The 15,719-nt window shown below is 47.2% G+C and overlaps 1 protein-coding gene across 2 annotated transcripts in view; it reads right to left on the bottom strand.

The window, feature by feature from the left end:
* The window catches only part of Zc3hav1 (zinc finger CCCH-type containing, antiviral 1), a 49,349-nt gene that overhangs the window by 19,749 nt on the left and 13,881 nt on the right, over positions 1-15,719 (bottom strand). The window contains exons 2-6 of one of the 2 annotated variants that reach the window (XM_028889309.2): positions 13,409-13,544; positions 9,210-9,462; positions 4,844-5,896; positions 4,073-4,171; positions 1,706-1,829 (exon numbers count right to left, since the gene is read on the bottom strand). In XM_028889309.2, coding sequence (XP_028745142.1) covers positions 1,706-1,829; positions 4,073-4,171; positions 4,844-5,896; positions 9,210-9,462; positions 13,409-13,544 — 1,665 coding nt within the window. Of the gene's footprint in view, positions 1-1,705; positions 1,830-4,072; positions 4,172-4,843; positions 5,897-9,209; positions 9,463-12,233; positions 12,511-13,408; positions 13,545-15,719 lie in introns of those variants that run through there. The other variant, XM_037203643.1, reaches the window with a different exon arrangement.

Genomic DNA, 15,719 nt, shown 5'->3' with positions numbered 1-15,719 from the left:
TGGAGACTAGAGGTCAAACTTAGATCCACTATGGTTTTTTGGACTGACCTGGAAATCACCTGCCTCAACTTTCCTAGGGTTGGGATTACAAATACACACCCCTGTGTGTCCTGGGGGTTGAATTCAAGCACTTTACTGACTAAAGCTATCTCCCAAGCTTCAAATCTTATTTTTAAATTAAGAAATTAAGCCAAAGTTATTTGTCCCGAATCACTCAGTGTTTCTTTTTAAAGTGCGTGCGTGTGTGTGTGTGTGTGTGTGTGTGTGTGTGTGTGTGTGTATGTACATGTACATGTATCTACATGCATGTAGCAGCCAGAAGGACAACCATGGCTATCATTGCTAACACCCCTCCACTTCATTTTTTTTTAGGACAGGTCTCACTGGCCTGAAGTAGGCTACACTGGCTAACCAGAATACTCTAGGGATCCCCTGCCTCTTGCTTCCCAGTGCTGGAATCACAAGCACACACTATAAACCCTGCCTTCCCCCGCCCCTCCACCAAGAGCTGACCACCAAATCCGCGGCCTGATCTTGCTAGGCAGGAGTTCTACATGGAGCTGGCTCCTCCTATCTGTCCGGCTTTTTATTTATTTTGTTGTTGTTGTTTTGTTTTGTTTTGTTTTTTGAGACAAGGTTTCTCTGTGTAGCCCTGGCTGTCCTGGAACTCACTCTGTAAACCAGGCTGGCCTCAAATGCCACCCACCTCTGCCTCAGAATTGCTGAGATTAAAGGCATATGCCACCATGCACAGTTGTGTCTGTCTGGCTTTTTAAAAGCATGGGTTTGAGGGATATAACTCGGGTTCTCATACTTATAAAGCCAAGTTCTAATTTAGTGGGTTTTTTTCAAATAATTTTTTTGGTGTTATACCTGTGTGTGGGCACACATGCTATATACAGCACATGCGTGGAGGGCAGGGGAGACATTCTCTCCTCCTGCTTTACTGAGGCAGGGCCTTTCCCCTTTTTCCTATTATGTGGTGTACTCTGGGCTAGCTGGCCACCGGCTTCTGGATATGGGAATGCTGGGATTCCAGATGTGTGCCACCTCATCTGGCTTTTTCATGGCTCCAGGGATCAAACTTAGGTTGTCAGGCTTTTGGGACAATTGCTCTCATCCAGTGAGACGTCTTCCTGGGCTCACCTATGGTTTTTGATCGTGATGAGCTATTAAAGAGTATGAGCCAGGGGCTGGAGAGATGGCTCAGCGGTTAAGAGCACTGGTTCAATTCCCAGCACCCACATGGCACCTCACAACTGTCTGTAACTACAGTTTCAGGGTATCCGACACCCTCACACAGGCAAAACACCAGTGCACATAAAATTAAATAAATTTTTTTTAAAAAGGTATGAACTAGCTGGATGGTGGTGGTACACGCCTTTAATCCAGCACTTGGGAGGTACAGGCAGGTTCTGTGGAGTTCAAGGCCAGTCTGGTCTACAGAGTGAGTCCCAGGATGGCCAGGGCTACACAGAGAAACCCTGTCTCAAAAGAAAAAGAAAAAGTACTGGCCTCTGCACTGTGTTTTTCTGAAGGCTACACCTACAGACCAAACCATCACATCACTGTTCATGTCACTCGAGTTACTAAATATTCCCGGAATCCCTAGCATTAGGCAGCTTGGTGTCTCCCAGGCTGAGCTGGAAGCGTCCCTCTGTTGGAGTTGGAGATCCCATGAGCCAGAGGGCAGCCACCAACTTACACTTCGGACTGGGGATCACAATAGGCCTTCTCGATGTTCTCCATGTCCTGGAAGTCCTTCCACACGTTAGCTAGGTACACCTGCCACCGGTAGGGTAGGTGGAAGTGGTGCTTGCCACAGCTGCCTACAGCGACAGAGAAGGAATGCAGTTAGGTGTGGGTTTCTCACCAATTCAAGTTCACGGCTGACTTCCTGCCTGCCAGGCCAGCCTGTCCTGCCTGCCAGGCCTTTCCCAGGCAGCCCTTCCCTCGTGCTGGTCTCTACTTGGGTTGTATGTCATCTACTCTGGTTCCAATGCAAACTCATTAGAAAATATAAGTCTGTGCTGGAGAGGTGATTAGTTAAGAGCACTATCTGCTCTTCCAGAGGGCCTGGGTTCAATTCCCAGCACCCACATGGCTGCTCACAGTTGTCTAATTCCAGGGGACCAGACGCCCTCTTCTGGTCAGGATCAGGAGCTTTCTGTAACTCCAGCTCCAGGGGACCAGACGCCCTCTTCTGGCCAGGACAAGGAACTCTAGAGCAGGTGGCTCCTCATCTTTCTTTGAAGCCTTTATCTCAGAGACCCATCTCTTCCAGAAAGGATCCAAGTAACTCGTCTACTCCATTACAATCTGACTAGTATTTTAAATTTCTTAAGGCAGCATCTGATACCCAGTTTGGGCTAGATGCCAGGTATTTGCTTATTTTAAGCAGTCTTCCTGTTTGTGGAGACGCTGGTGCCCACTTGAATTACAGACAATGAAGGAAAGTTGCATCATTGTTAAGCTTAGGTTCTCAGCACAAGCATCAAAAGATGCTAGAATGGACACTTGCTGAGTGAGGAACTGTTATAATCCCAATCCATGGGAACACAGAAAATGCTTTTTAAATGATCAATGTTACATTTAAATCACTTAAATTGTCTTATTTTTTAAATCCCATGTAGGTGTGTGTATTTATCATTTCTTCTCCTTCCTTCCCTCCAGGTCCTCTGTACCTCACCTCTTGGACCACCTTGAATTCATGGCCTCTTTTTATTATTGTTGTCATAGATGTATGTGTGTGTGTATGTGTGTGTGTGTGTGTGTGTGTGTGTGTGTGTGTGTGTGAGAGAGAGAGAGAGAGAGAGAGAGAGAGAGAGAGAGAGAGAGAGAGAGAGAGAGAGAGAGAGAGAGAGGAGAATATATAAATATAATCTGCTGGGATTTTTAAAAAGATTTTTATTTATGCCAGGTGATGGTGGTGCACACCTTTAATCCCAGCACTCGGGAGGCAGAGCCAGGTGGATCTCTGTGAGTTTGAGGCCAGCCTGGGCTACCAAGTGAGTTCCAGGAAAGGCGCAAAGCTACACGGAGAAAAAAAAAGATTTTTATTTTTGTGTGTATGTGTGCATGCCTGCATGAGTTTATATATACCAAGTGCATACAGGTGCCCATGGACGCTAGGAGAGGGCAATGGATTTCCTAGAGCTGGAGTTACAGGGGGTTGTAAGTTGCCTTGTGGGTGCTGGAAACTTAATCCACATCGTCTATATGAGAGCAGTAAGTGTGCTTAACCTCTGAGGCATCTTTCCAGCACCTTAAATCATTGTAAGAATGTTTAAAAGATACACAGCTACTTAAAAATAAAAAGGCACCACAGGCCGGCAGTAGTGGCACACACCTTTAATCCCAGCACTTGGGAAGCAGAGGCAGGTGGATCTCTATAAATTCAAGGCCAGTCTGGTCTACAGAGCGAGTTCCAGGACAGCCAGGGCTGTTACACAGAGAAACCCTGTCTCAAAAAACCACCACCACCACCACCACCAACAACCAACAACAAAACACCACAGAGGAACTCACACAATGGGACCGATTGAGATTTATATGATTAAAAATGTCATTAACAAAGAAGGAGGAGGAGGAGAGAGGCTGTTCTGGAGGAGGAAGAGTTGTTTTCTTCAGTGGTGTAGACCCTGGTAAGCTGCCTGTGCCCCTGTAAACAACCCAGCTGGTACTTGTGTAAGCAGTCCTGACTAAACTCAGTGGGCCATTACAGAAAAGAAACATGAAATACAGGGATAACCAAAATTCATCATGTGTATCACGTTGTCAAAGATTTGAAGAAAAAAAAAAAAAGAAGAAGAAGAAGAAGAAGAAGAAGAAGAAGAAGAAGAAAAAAAAAAAAAAAAGAAGAGAAAAGAGGGAGTAAAGACTGAGGGAGTCGAAAAATAGCCAAGGCACAGTGGAAAATGTTTTCTCCAAAATTCAGACAGAATTATCCTAGGATCCAGTTCCTTATCTGATTACTCAAAGGCAGCTTCGTGGTCTTGGGCAAGTACTGGTGTGTTCCATGCTCACAGAGTATTCACAGTGGCTAAAGGATCTTTCAGAAAACGCAACTTACTCTGTTGACAGCCCTTATACAGATGGTCCTGACAGATCTCCTTAGGGTCACGATCATCCATCCTAGGGGACGCAGGACTTGTGAAGGAGCACAGGGGATCTGCAAAACAAAAGACAATGCATGTATGCTCAAAATGAGGTTATCTGGCTCATGGTGAGGAAAACAGCAGAACAGGGGTCCACTGATGGGGGAGTGTCTTTCTGTGTGCTGTGAATATGTGTTGATCTGATTGGTTGATAAATACAGCCGTTTGGCCTATGGCAAGGCAGCCTAGAGACAGGCAGGAAATTCAAAGAGAAAGATAGGAAAAAGGCGGGGGAGACTCCAGTGAGCCGCCCAAGGAGCAACATGTAATGGGATGCAGTTAAAGCCATGGAATATGTGGCGATACATAGATTAATAGTTATGGGCTAATTTAAGATATAAGAGTTAGTTAGCAAAAGGCTTGAGCCATGGCCATGCAGTTATAATTAATATAAGCCTCTATGTGTTTACTTGGGGGACGCGAGTGGGAGAGATTTGTCCCAACAGCCGGTAGGCTGGGACACAGGAAATCTTCCGACTACAGTCCACACTCACGTGCATCCAGGGATTCATGGACTGCCCCTAAGAGCCTACACAGTCCCTCTGTAAAATGAAATATAGACACCAGGACCCCAGGGACTCCTGACTATGAAAGGATCGCAATTCTGAGGCAGGGAACTCAATGCCATGGTGCTGTGTTTGTCTTTCCCTGTGCCTTCAAGCCTTGGGGGTCCCTCTGTGACTTACACTCAGGAGAGTTTGAGGTCATCCTTGAGAGCTCACTGGCTGGGCTCACAGAGGCATGTGCGGGGTTCTTGCCAAGGGTCCCAAAGGCTGCAACTCTGGGGCTCGAAGAAGGCGGAGGTGACCGAGGCAGGCTGCTGGCCTGTTCGGGGGCAGTGATCTTCTCAGGCATCGCCAGGGCCTGGCTTCTCAGACTCTGAACTCCAGAATACGCTGCCTCTTTTCTTTCAGTGACTGCTGCTTTTACGCCAAAGCCGGTGGTGGTGGAGGCAGCGGCGGAGGCTGCGGCACTTCCGGACACATGCGAGGTTTCATTCATCATTTGACTAGAGCTGCTTGGTGCATTATGGGTGGATTTACTATCCCAGACTGTGTTTCCTCCATATTTACCACTCAGGAACGCCGAGTCTTGGCCACCGTCGGCAATTCTGCCAACGGTCTGCAGATCCTGGGGGTTAGCTGCACTCTTCCAATGGTTGCTGGGCAATGCCATTTCTCCTAGACCGTTGGCTGTGGCCCTGTTACTTAGAATTCCCGAGGCTGTTCCTTCCAGATTCGCTCCACCGGCATAACCATCAAAAAAAGGAACGCGCTGGCTGTCTTGAGTCTCGCTCTTGCCCTCGACATCCACGCGGTGTCCGGAAAGCTTGCCCGGTGTCATGGTCATGGCCTCACGTGTTTGTGTCAGGTCGAGATGAAAGCCGCTGGCAGCTTGACTTGGGGATGAATCAGAGCGATTCCTGGAAAGCAAGCCATCTGGATCCCCATTCTCTGAGAACTTCAGGCTTGCTCCCATTTGACTGGTTCCTCGGAGACCCGCAGCCTTGGACGTAACCGAGGAAAGCGGTGCACAGTCATGAGTTCCCAGGTACTTGAATTTCTGGGTGACATCTGCAGACACATCCTCCAGGGAATCCTTATAGCTGGTGACATCTGGGCTGGGGGGACCAGATTCCGGAGGTGAGGCAGTTGGGAGAAGTTCTAGACTGTTCTGAAAGAACCGGTCTCTGCTTTTGCTTCGACCTCTGGGCCCGCCTCTGCGATGTGGATGGGGAGCTGGGAAAACAAAGCCAAAGAGAAAGTCAAGCTCAGGGCCTACCTCTCTGCTCCTCTGCCTGTGCAGCCTTGTGAACTGTGCTTCCAAACTGGTGGTTACAAACCTCAAGACCGAGCTGGAATCCTGGCAGAGTCCAGGACAACAGCAGTCTGAGGCTAAGATAAGAGGAGGACCCCACACTCTTCCTGTCTTTCCTGGAGCTCAGCGAGTCCCCAAGAGCCTGGTGAGGCTGTCTCCAGATTCTAGTCCTGAGTTAAATGTCACTGCTACAGTGAATGAAAGCTGGACTGGAGAAATTAGAGAAAAATGTCTACAATGCATAGAGATTTCACTCATTATAATATGGGTACCTGAGTAAGTTCTTTAAAAAAAAAAAAAAAAGATTTATTTATTTATTATATATACAGTGTTCTGCCTGCATGTATGTCTGCAGGCCAGAAGAGGGCACCAGATCTCATTATGGATGGTTGTGAGCCACCAATGTGGTTGCTTGGAATTGAACTCAAGACCTCTGGAAGATCAGCCAGTGCTCTTAACCACTGAGCCAGCTCTCCAGCCCCTTGTTTTGTTTTTTTCAAGACATGATTTCTCTGTGTAACAGAGCCCCAAATATCCTGGAACTCACTCTGTAGACCAGGTCGGCCTCAAACTCACAGAGAATCCTCTTGCCTCTCTCTACCTCCCAAGTGCTGGGATTAAAGGTGTGCGCCACCATTCCCAGCTCTGGATAAGCATTCTTAATGCTGAAACCACACGGAAAAGGGACCACAGATTCAAGCTGTGACTTCATGTACGCCACAAACTTTCCAGACTTCTTCCTCCAGTTCCCCTAAAGTCCAAACTTATTATCCAAAGTCAAAATTGAAGGCAGACATGGTGGCTCATGCCTATAATCCCAGTGCTTGGGGGGCTGAGTCAGGAGTATAGCAAGTTCTAGGCCAGCCTACCCCACATTTATACATGCGGAGGGGGGACGAAGAAAAAAGGAAAGATAAAGTCAAACTGATGAAGCAGCGTCTTCTCTCTAAAAAAGGGACAGTTCCCACCTTCCGGAAACAGAGAAGATGGAAGGAATGACCCGGTGTGTGAAGTCTGGGTGTGTGATGGACATACATGACGTCTGTTGTGTGAAAGGTGGGAGAGTGTATGTGTTTAGGAAGAGTGTGTATGTCCTGTCCTGGGAGAGGAAAGGGACAACGGTAAGGTAGTTAAAGCAAACCTCCCACCATGGTGGCTAACTCCACGGGGGAACTAGGATTGACAATAAATACAGATCTCTCCCACAGACAGTGAACCCACACGGAACACACCAAACCCCACCGCTGCAGACAGCCCTGCTCAGAGCACTGTGGTGTGGAAGACAAGCACTGTGGAGTCAGAGCGAGCGCGCTGTGCACAGCTCAGAAACACGGCTTTGGGTTTAATCTTCACGGTGCTGTCTGGTGTCTAAGCATGACTCAAAGCTGCTTGCAATAAAAGTTGCTTAACATTTCCTTCCTTCCTTCCTTCCTTCCTTCCTTCCTTCCTTCCTCCCTCCCTCCCTCCCTCCCTCCCTCCCTCTCCTTCTTTTTGGTTTTCCAAGACAGGATTTCTCTGTGTAACAGAGCCCCAAATGTCCTGGAACTCACTCTGTAGACCAGGCTGGCCTCCAGCTCACAGAGATCCGCCTGCCTCTGTCTCCCAGTGCTGGGATTAAAGGCGTACACCAAGCCCGGATGCTTAACCATTTCTTACGCTTAAGTGAGATTAATAAATAATAAACCTGCCATCGTTCATCGTTTTGCTGTGAGGAATAATGAAGTATTCTCGGTGAAAGTCTCCTGTAAACTATACCATTTCCAAAATACAAGGAGATGTACTTTTTCTTTGCATTACTGTAGCATCTTAGAGTCAGGTATTCTGTCCGCTTCATAAAATTCACCTCCTTCTTTATCTACTTTAAAAAAGACAAGGAGAGCCAGTGAGATGGCTCATTTGGTAAAAGTGCCTGCCACAAAGCCTGACTAACCTGGCCTTATCCGGGGGAAGAGAGAACTCTGTAAATTGTCCTCTGACCACACATGTGGCTATACAGACCCAAAATAAATAAACAAATAACATAGTCATGGTGGCTAATTCTACATCAGCCTGACACAGCTGGAGTTTTCTGAGGAGGGGAGCTCAACTGAGAGAAAAATGAAGGGGCTGAGGAGGTGGGTCGTTGCTTAAAAGTGCTCCTTGCTGCTATTACAAAGCCATGCTGGGCTGCTCACAACTGCCTGTCCACTCCAGCTCTGGGAGCGCCGATGGCTCGGCCCTACTCCAACCGCCACACACATACATATAATTTTTAAGATAAAATAAATCTAAAAATATATACTATTTACTGTTATGTGTAAGAACAGCTTCGGAGAATGCATTGATAGACTTATATATTTTAACCACAAAATGTGCATGTGAACTGGGGTGGTGGCCCACACCTTTAATCCCAGCCCTGGGAGACAGGCAGTGAGATTTCTGTGAGTTTGAGGCCAGCCTGGCCTACACAGCAAGGCCCTGTCCATCTAATACTACATAATAAAATCTGTCTTTAGATAGATAGATAGATGATAGATAGATAGATAGATAGATAGATAGATAGATAGACAGATAGACAGATAGATAGATAGATAGATAGATAGACAGACCGATAAATTTATGTGTAGCTGGCAAAGTGGCTCTCAGTCACCAACCTGAGTTCATTCCCCAGGACCCACAGATGGAAAGAGAATTGGCTCCTGAAAATTACCCTCTGACTTCCACACGAAATAAGTAACTGCAATTAAAAATTGAATGTGTTTGTATGCACACACAGAGAAAGAGACTAAACTGGAAGAAAGTTAATAGTTGCTGAATCTCAAAGATGCTTGTTTCATTGTCATTAAAAAAATAATAATAAAGTTTATTAAACTGTTTCGTTTCTGAAACAAGATCTCTCTGTGTAGTCCTGGCTGTCCTGGAACTCTCTCTGTAGAGCAGTCAAAATCAGAGATCTCTTGCCTTTGCCTCCCAAGTGCTGATATTAGAGGCAAGCGCACGCACACACACACACACACACACACACACACACACACACACACACACACCTGACAATAATACCTTATCTAAAATCAGAGGCTATAGCCAGCTGTAAATCATTATCTCAGGTGTATTAAAGGGGTGCACGCATATGGAAAGGGCGTGGCAGGGAAAATAAGGGCGGTTTGTGTAGCGAAGCTGAGATTTTACAGATAGCTTTCTTTCATTGTAATTTCTGTTGGAGAGTTCACACAATTGACAAGGGAAAGGGCACACCTCGCATGGCAGGGGGGTTCCTCCGGGAGTGCTTGTTGTTGCAGATGTCCTGGATGTTCTGGACCACGTCGGAACTCATCCCATGCTCCTTCATGATGGCCAGCACCTTTCTGTCCATCAGGTTATGAGACCTGAGGCAGTTGAGATAACTGCAGTTGCCCCGGGTGAAGTGCTCGCAGATGTGGAGTCTCTCGCAGGGCTGTGGCTGCCCGCAGATCTGTTTCCGGCCCTCTCCTTTGTAACTTTTGCATATCTACAGAGGGGAGAAGAACAATGGGGTGAGAACTTGTACCTGCCACGCCTGCGCAATGCACAAGCCCCCTTCCTGTAAGAAGCAGAGGTGTGCCAGAGAAAACAATGCACGCACAGCCCACCTCCTCGTTGAGATGGACTGAACTGGTGACTTATTTGGGGATAGGCAAGATCTGCAGACTAGTTAACAGATGACATCCCGCACGGCGGTGCATACCTGTAACCCAGCTCTCAGGAGGCAAAGAGGATCCCCAGTGCAAAACGTTGCATTTAAAAGAAAAGAAACATAAGGGAAAAAATAGTGATGAATTTGGTAATTCTTGGAAGAATCACACACTCAAATGGCAAGCCAGGCACAGGACATCTAAATGGAGCCCAAAGGAGAAGTCTAGTTTGGATCCTGACTTTCTCTACAGTTAAAAGGACACGTGTGTCTTATCTACAGCTTTGTGGTTTTGTCATCTGGTCTCAGATAGCCAGAGCAGGATCTTTTCAAATATGTGAGGGAGTGGGGTATAAAAAGCAAGAAGAGGAGGGGAAGACAGACAGAGGAGATGGAGATGGTCTCACTATGTAGCTCTCGTTGGCCTGGAACTTTCCATGTACACCAGGCTGGCCTTGAACTTTTAAGAGGTTCATCTGCCTATGCCTGCCAGGTACTGGGATGAAAGGTGTACACAGCCCTATCCCATTTTGTCTTTGTTAAGCTGGGATTAGAGGGCACACTGCTGTGTCCAGCCTTGTTTTCAGGTTTTGTTTTGTTTTTGTTTTTGTGATAAGGTCTCATTATGTTGCACAGGCAAGATTTCAACTCGCAATCCTCCTCCTGACCCCCACGTGCTGGGATTGCGGGCATGCACCAGTAAATCCAGCTCAGTAAGGAAACCCGTACAGTCGATCTACACCTGCGGTTCTCAACCTGTGGGTCGCAACCCCTTTGGAGGCTGCACATCAGATATTTACAGTATGATTCAAAACAGTAGCAAAATTATAGTTATGAAGCAGCAACGAAATGATGTTATGGCTGGGGTCACCACAACAGGAGGAACTGCATTAAAGGGTCACAGGGTTAGAAAGGCTGAGAACCACCGCTCTAACCAAACACATTCGCATGCACACACACAGCTCTACCGAGATGGAGCTCCCACTAAAGGCAGAGACGGAGGTCAGGCCGGCAGCTGCATGGCTGAGAGGCTGGTTTAAAGGCCAAGGTCCTTGAAGCAGCAGGGGGACCTCACAGGCCCAGCAATCCTCTAGTTTGTTTCCTTTCCAAGGGCAGAAGGAAAACAGTTGTTGGGTCTGCCTGCCTAAAATCTGTTGTGAAGCAGAATAAACACAAAACAGAAACCTGTATTGCACAAAATAAGGAGTGCGAGGCAAGTATTCGACCCATGAGGTGAGGAGCCAGTGTGACGCGTGACAAACCTGAACTTGAAGGCATTTGAAAGATGAGAACGTATGGTCTAACAGGCTGTGTAGCTGGGTCTGCCTGCCTCCCTGTGAGGGGTCTGGATGCAGGGACAGGCTGACTCCGGGAGCAGCGGCGGAGCCACATCCGTAGCCTCTAAAAGCAGACGAGTGCATGTAGCTGCTACAGAATCTGATTCTAGACCACAGTTCTCAAAGTGTGGTGCCTGGACACATATTAGAAATGCAAATCCAGGAGCTGGCTTGTAGCTCAGTTGGTAAAGTGCTTGCCTACTATACACAAGGCTCCGGGTTCAATTCCCACTAGCATGTACACCAAGCATGTGTATAATATGAGCCCTCAAGGAGTGGAGAGAGCAGGTTTGTTTGAGGCCAGCCTGGGCTACATAGGGTGATCTTGTCTCTAATAAAACAAAACAATGACCAGGTGAGGTGGTGCACACCCTTAATCCCAGCACTAGGGAGGTAGAGGTAGGTGGATCTCTGAGTTCAAACTACACAGTGAGACTCTGTCTCAAAAAAAATACATATCCAAGAGCAGGGGCATACAGTACATTGCCTATGGTCCTAGCATGTAGCAGCTAAGGCATGAGAATCACGAGTTCAAGACTAGCCTAGGCTAGACAGCCGAGTGAGGTTCAGGACATTTTGAGCTTCAAAGAGGACAACTTGGGGAGTCAGTTCTCTCCCTCCATCATGTGGGGGCCAGAGACTGAACCCACATCATCAGGCTTGGAGACAAGTTCCTTTATCCACTGTCCCCAACAACTATTAATTTTTTTTTTTTAGGACAGGAGAGTGTCTTGTCCACTGCTTCATTCAGTATTTGACATTGTATCTGGTGCATTCAGGCACTTTTAAATCTTTCTTTTAGTTTTTTTGAGACAGGGTTTCTCTGTGTAGCCCTGGCTAACCTGGAACTCACTTTGTAGACCAGGCTGGAACTTGCAGAGACGGCCTGGCACTTCTAAATCTTAATGGATGCGACACAAACCACCACAGGGCAACGGTGCCAGGGCTTGGAGCTGCTTTGGTCACAGTGGTGGTTAGAGGCAGAGTCAGGATGATGAACGAGCTAAAGGGACCGGGATCACCTACGGAAGGGGGGTGGTAGACAACTAGAAACGGGGTGGAGCATCCCAAGCACCTAAGGTCGGCTAGAGCCGTGGGAGAGGAGCAGGCCCTCCCCCAGCAACACTCACACAGTGTCCTACCTTCTAGGCTCCTGGAGCTCAGAGGCCACCTCAGAATCACCTGTTGTGCCAGGTTTCCCCCCAATGGTGGAATCCTCAAGACACCCCCGCTGGCACCTCATCTAAGCTAACAGGAAAATCTGAATTTCACCTTCCCTGCGGCTCTGCCGCTCTTCCGCCTCTTCCTGGTTCTTTGTCTCCCTCTCTGTGTCAGGCCGGCACTGGGTTCGCATTGTGAGTACGGGGAGGGATCCTCAACGATGGTTATCCTCGGGTCCACATCCACTAACTCTCCACTCCACAGGCCTCGGCAGATGAGACTTCGTTATCTACCACCGTCTCCATTTTCCTCTAGTAACGGAAGTTCTGGACAGTGGGTCAGGCATTCAGCCAGGAGCTCAGTTTCTCAGCCTCCCTTCCAGCTAAACTGACCACGTGATAAGCACTGGTCAGTGGGATGTGAGGTGTGCTACACACTTTGTCCACTTCTTTAGAAAGTAAATGGTGTGGGTGGGGGGGGGGGGAGTTTAGCTCAGTGGTAGAGCGCTTGCCTAGCAAGCACAAGGCCCTGGGTTCGATCCTCAGCTCTGAAAAAATAAATAAAATAAAAAAGGAAGTAAACTGCTGCCCTCGACCTCCATCTACAATCCCACTGACTGAAAACTGTCGACAAGAGGGACATCCCTGGACTTGAGAGATGGACGCCACATTCTGAAGACAACAGAGCTAACCCACTAGTGAGTCCCCAGAAGACACTGTAGAGCTCTCTGCCCGACCACGCAGCTTATCTGCCTGCCTGTATCCAGGCAAGACCCAGAGGCAGCACACTTCTCTAACAGTCCAGTCAACGTTTTAGGCTCTTCCGGCCATTCAGTCCCTGTTGCAACTTCTCAACTGACCAATGGAGGGGGAGAGCAGCAAGAGACGATCTAACCCTTGACGAGGCACCACAGAGTAAAAACTTAAAGTATGCTTTCCTAGTCATTAAGTTAGCGCAGAAGTCTCCTGTACAGCAAAAACAACATGCACCTCTACCGTTCCAACTTCAGTTCCAAGGCCATCCTGATGTAAAGCATCAGCCAAGGCGACTATGTCTTCAACCCATCCTGTTCACGATGGAATCCCAGGCCCCTAGTGGAGGAGGCATCTGGACCCAAATTTGTTGAGAAAAGGGTCTCACGAAGTAGCCTTGACTGGCCTGGAACTTGCTATGGAGACAAAACTAGTCTCCAACTCATAAATCTGCCTGCTGGGATTAAAGATGTGCACCACCACGCCTGGCTTGCTCGTAATACTCTGGTGCTTAAACTGAGATTCAGTACCTACCTCAGGCAAAAAAAAAGGGTCGCTCTGGACCAGGAGTACTGCCAGCTCCTCTTGGTTAAGCCCAGAGAGCTCATGGTTCTTCAGGACCTGGAAGTTCTGTTCCGAGAGAACTTCGTGAGAGTACTTGCAAAGGTTCCTGGAAGAAAGGAGGACAATTGTCAGTGTTTGCACTTCACAGAAGAAAGGGGAAAGAAGGCAGCCACAGACACGGGATACAGATGTAGGAAGGGCAGGGGGGAGGGAGGAAGGCATCCTGAGTTCTAAGGGAAGGGAAGGGGAGGGAGGAGCAAACAGAATGCAGAAGGGGGAACTATCAGGGAGAAGAAAGGGGTTACCAGGAGGATAGGGCGGGGTTCAGGGGAGAGGCAAGGGCACTGGGAGAGGGGAACACACAAGACCAAAGTGTGATGGCGTGGATGCATGAAAACGCCATAATGAAATCCATTACTCAGGCAGTGGTGGCGCACGCCTTTAATCCCAGCGCTCAGGAGGCAGAGGTAGGCAGATCTCTGCGAGTTGGAGGCCAGCCAGGTCTACAGAACAAGTTCTAAGACAGCCAGCGTTGTTACACAGAGAAACCCTCTCTCAAAAAACAAAACAAACAAACAAACAAGAATCCATTGCTTCACATGCTAGCCTTAAATACTGAATTTTAAGAGGGGATTTCAGTGGTAGAGCACCTGCTTAGCATGTCTAAGGTAGATTAAAGAGAAAGAGTCCAGCCGGGCGGTGGTGCACGCCTTTAATCCCAGCACTTGGGAGGCAGAGGCAGGCGGATCTCTGTGAGTTCGAGGCCAGCCTGGGCTACCGAGTGAGTTCCAGGAAAGGCGCAAAGCTACACAGAGAAACCCTGTCTCCAAAAAAAAAAAAAAAAAAAAGAGAGAGAAAGAGTCCATTAAACTTCCACTCAGCAAAGATCAATGATGAATTAACACAGGTTAATCAATCCTGCAGGAGACTAAACTTTTCAAAGGTCCACTGGTCCAGCCAGATGGCACAGTGGGTAAAGGTAAATAAAGGTTTGCCAACCACCCTGATGACCTCAGCTTGATTGCACATACACAAATACAAATCCGATGACCTCAGTTTGACTGCACACACACAAATATATACTTAAAACAAACAAAACAACAACAAAAACAACAAGGTCTCACTGTATAACATCAGCTGGGCCTGGAACTTGATATGCAGACCAGACTGGCCTCAAACTCATGGTGATCTGTATGCCTCTGCTTCAGAGTTAAAAAAAGTAAAGGTATTTAAAAAATAGGGTGTGTGGCACATGATTTTAAACCCAGAACCTGAGAGGCATATATGGGAGGATCTCTGTGAGTTTGAAGCCAGCCTGATCTATATAGCTAGTTCCAGGCCAGCCAGGGTTACAAAGAGAGACTCTGACTTAAAAAAAAAAAAAAAAAAAAAAAAAAAACTAAATAAATAAAATGATAATGATGATGATAACAATAATAATGTATTTACCAGGCGGTGGTGGCGCACACCTTTAATCCCAGCACTCGGGAGGCAGAGGCAGGAGGATCTCTGTGAGTTCCAGGCCAGCCTGGGCTACCAAAGTGAGTTCCAGGAAAAAGGCGCAAAGCTACACAGAGAAACCCTGTCTCGGAAAAAAAAAAAATGTATTTATCAAACAGCTAAATCAGGAGGGTGCACAATTCTTTACAAACTGTATACAAGCACACATAATATCTGCCCTTAACTGTTAAAATACTTCTTTTGCACATAGCTGTGAAAGAAGAAAAAACTGGCATAGGAATGGGAAACAACCTGTTCAGAAGCCACTGCCCACGAGAAACAAAAATCACCAGGAGACCTGCAGACAGCCTCATGGCCAACAGCCCTGGACACCCGTCCAGAGGGCCTGACCTTGGTTGCCAGCACCCACACCAGAGGGCTCACTCTTACAACCTCTCTTGTGTTTCACTAATCTGTTCTGCTTTGAAGCCAATGGTGATGATTTATATGTCCTTTCCAACATAAAATATTAACACAATGATTCACGATAATGTCGGCTTACTCCTATTCAAAAGATCCTTAATGGGCTTAACTACTTTTGTACACACACACATTAGAGTGTCTCAATTTCTATAAAACAGCACATAATTCTGCTACCTCTATAAATGATACTACATATTATTCATGTCATGACTGCATTAAAGCATCTGGTTCTGGAGCAGAAAATAGCAGCTGGTTTATTCAGGGCTTATTCCATTTTTCCTTTTTTTTCTTTTTTTTTCTTGTTTTTTTGAGACAGGGTTTCTCTGTGTAGCTTTGATCCTTTCCTGGAGCTCACTTG

The sequence above is a fragment of the Peromyscus leucopus genome, chromosome 3, assembly GCF_004664715.2.
Source record: "Peromyscus leucopus breed LL Stock chromosome 3, UCI_PerLeu_2.1, whole genome shotgun sequence".
Taxonomy (NCBI): domain Eukaryota; kingdom Metazoa; phylum Chordata; class Mammalia; order Rodentia; family Cricetidae; genus Peromyscus; species Peromyscus leucopus.
Note: the sequence above shows the minus strand (reverse complement) of the source record. Positions and strands in the feature narration are given on the sequence as shown.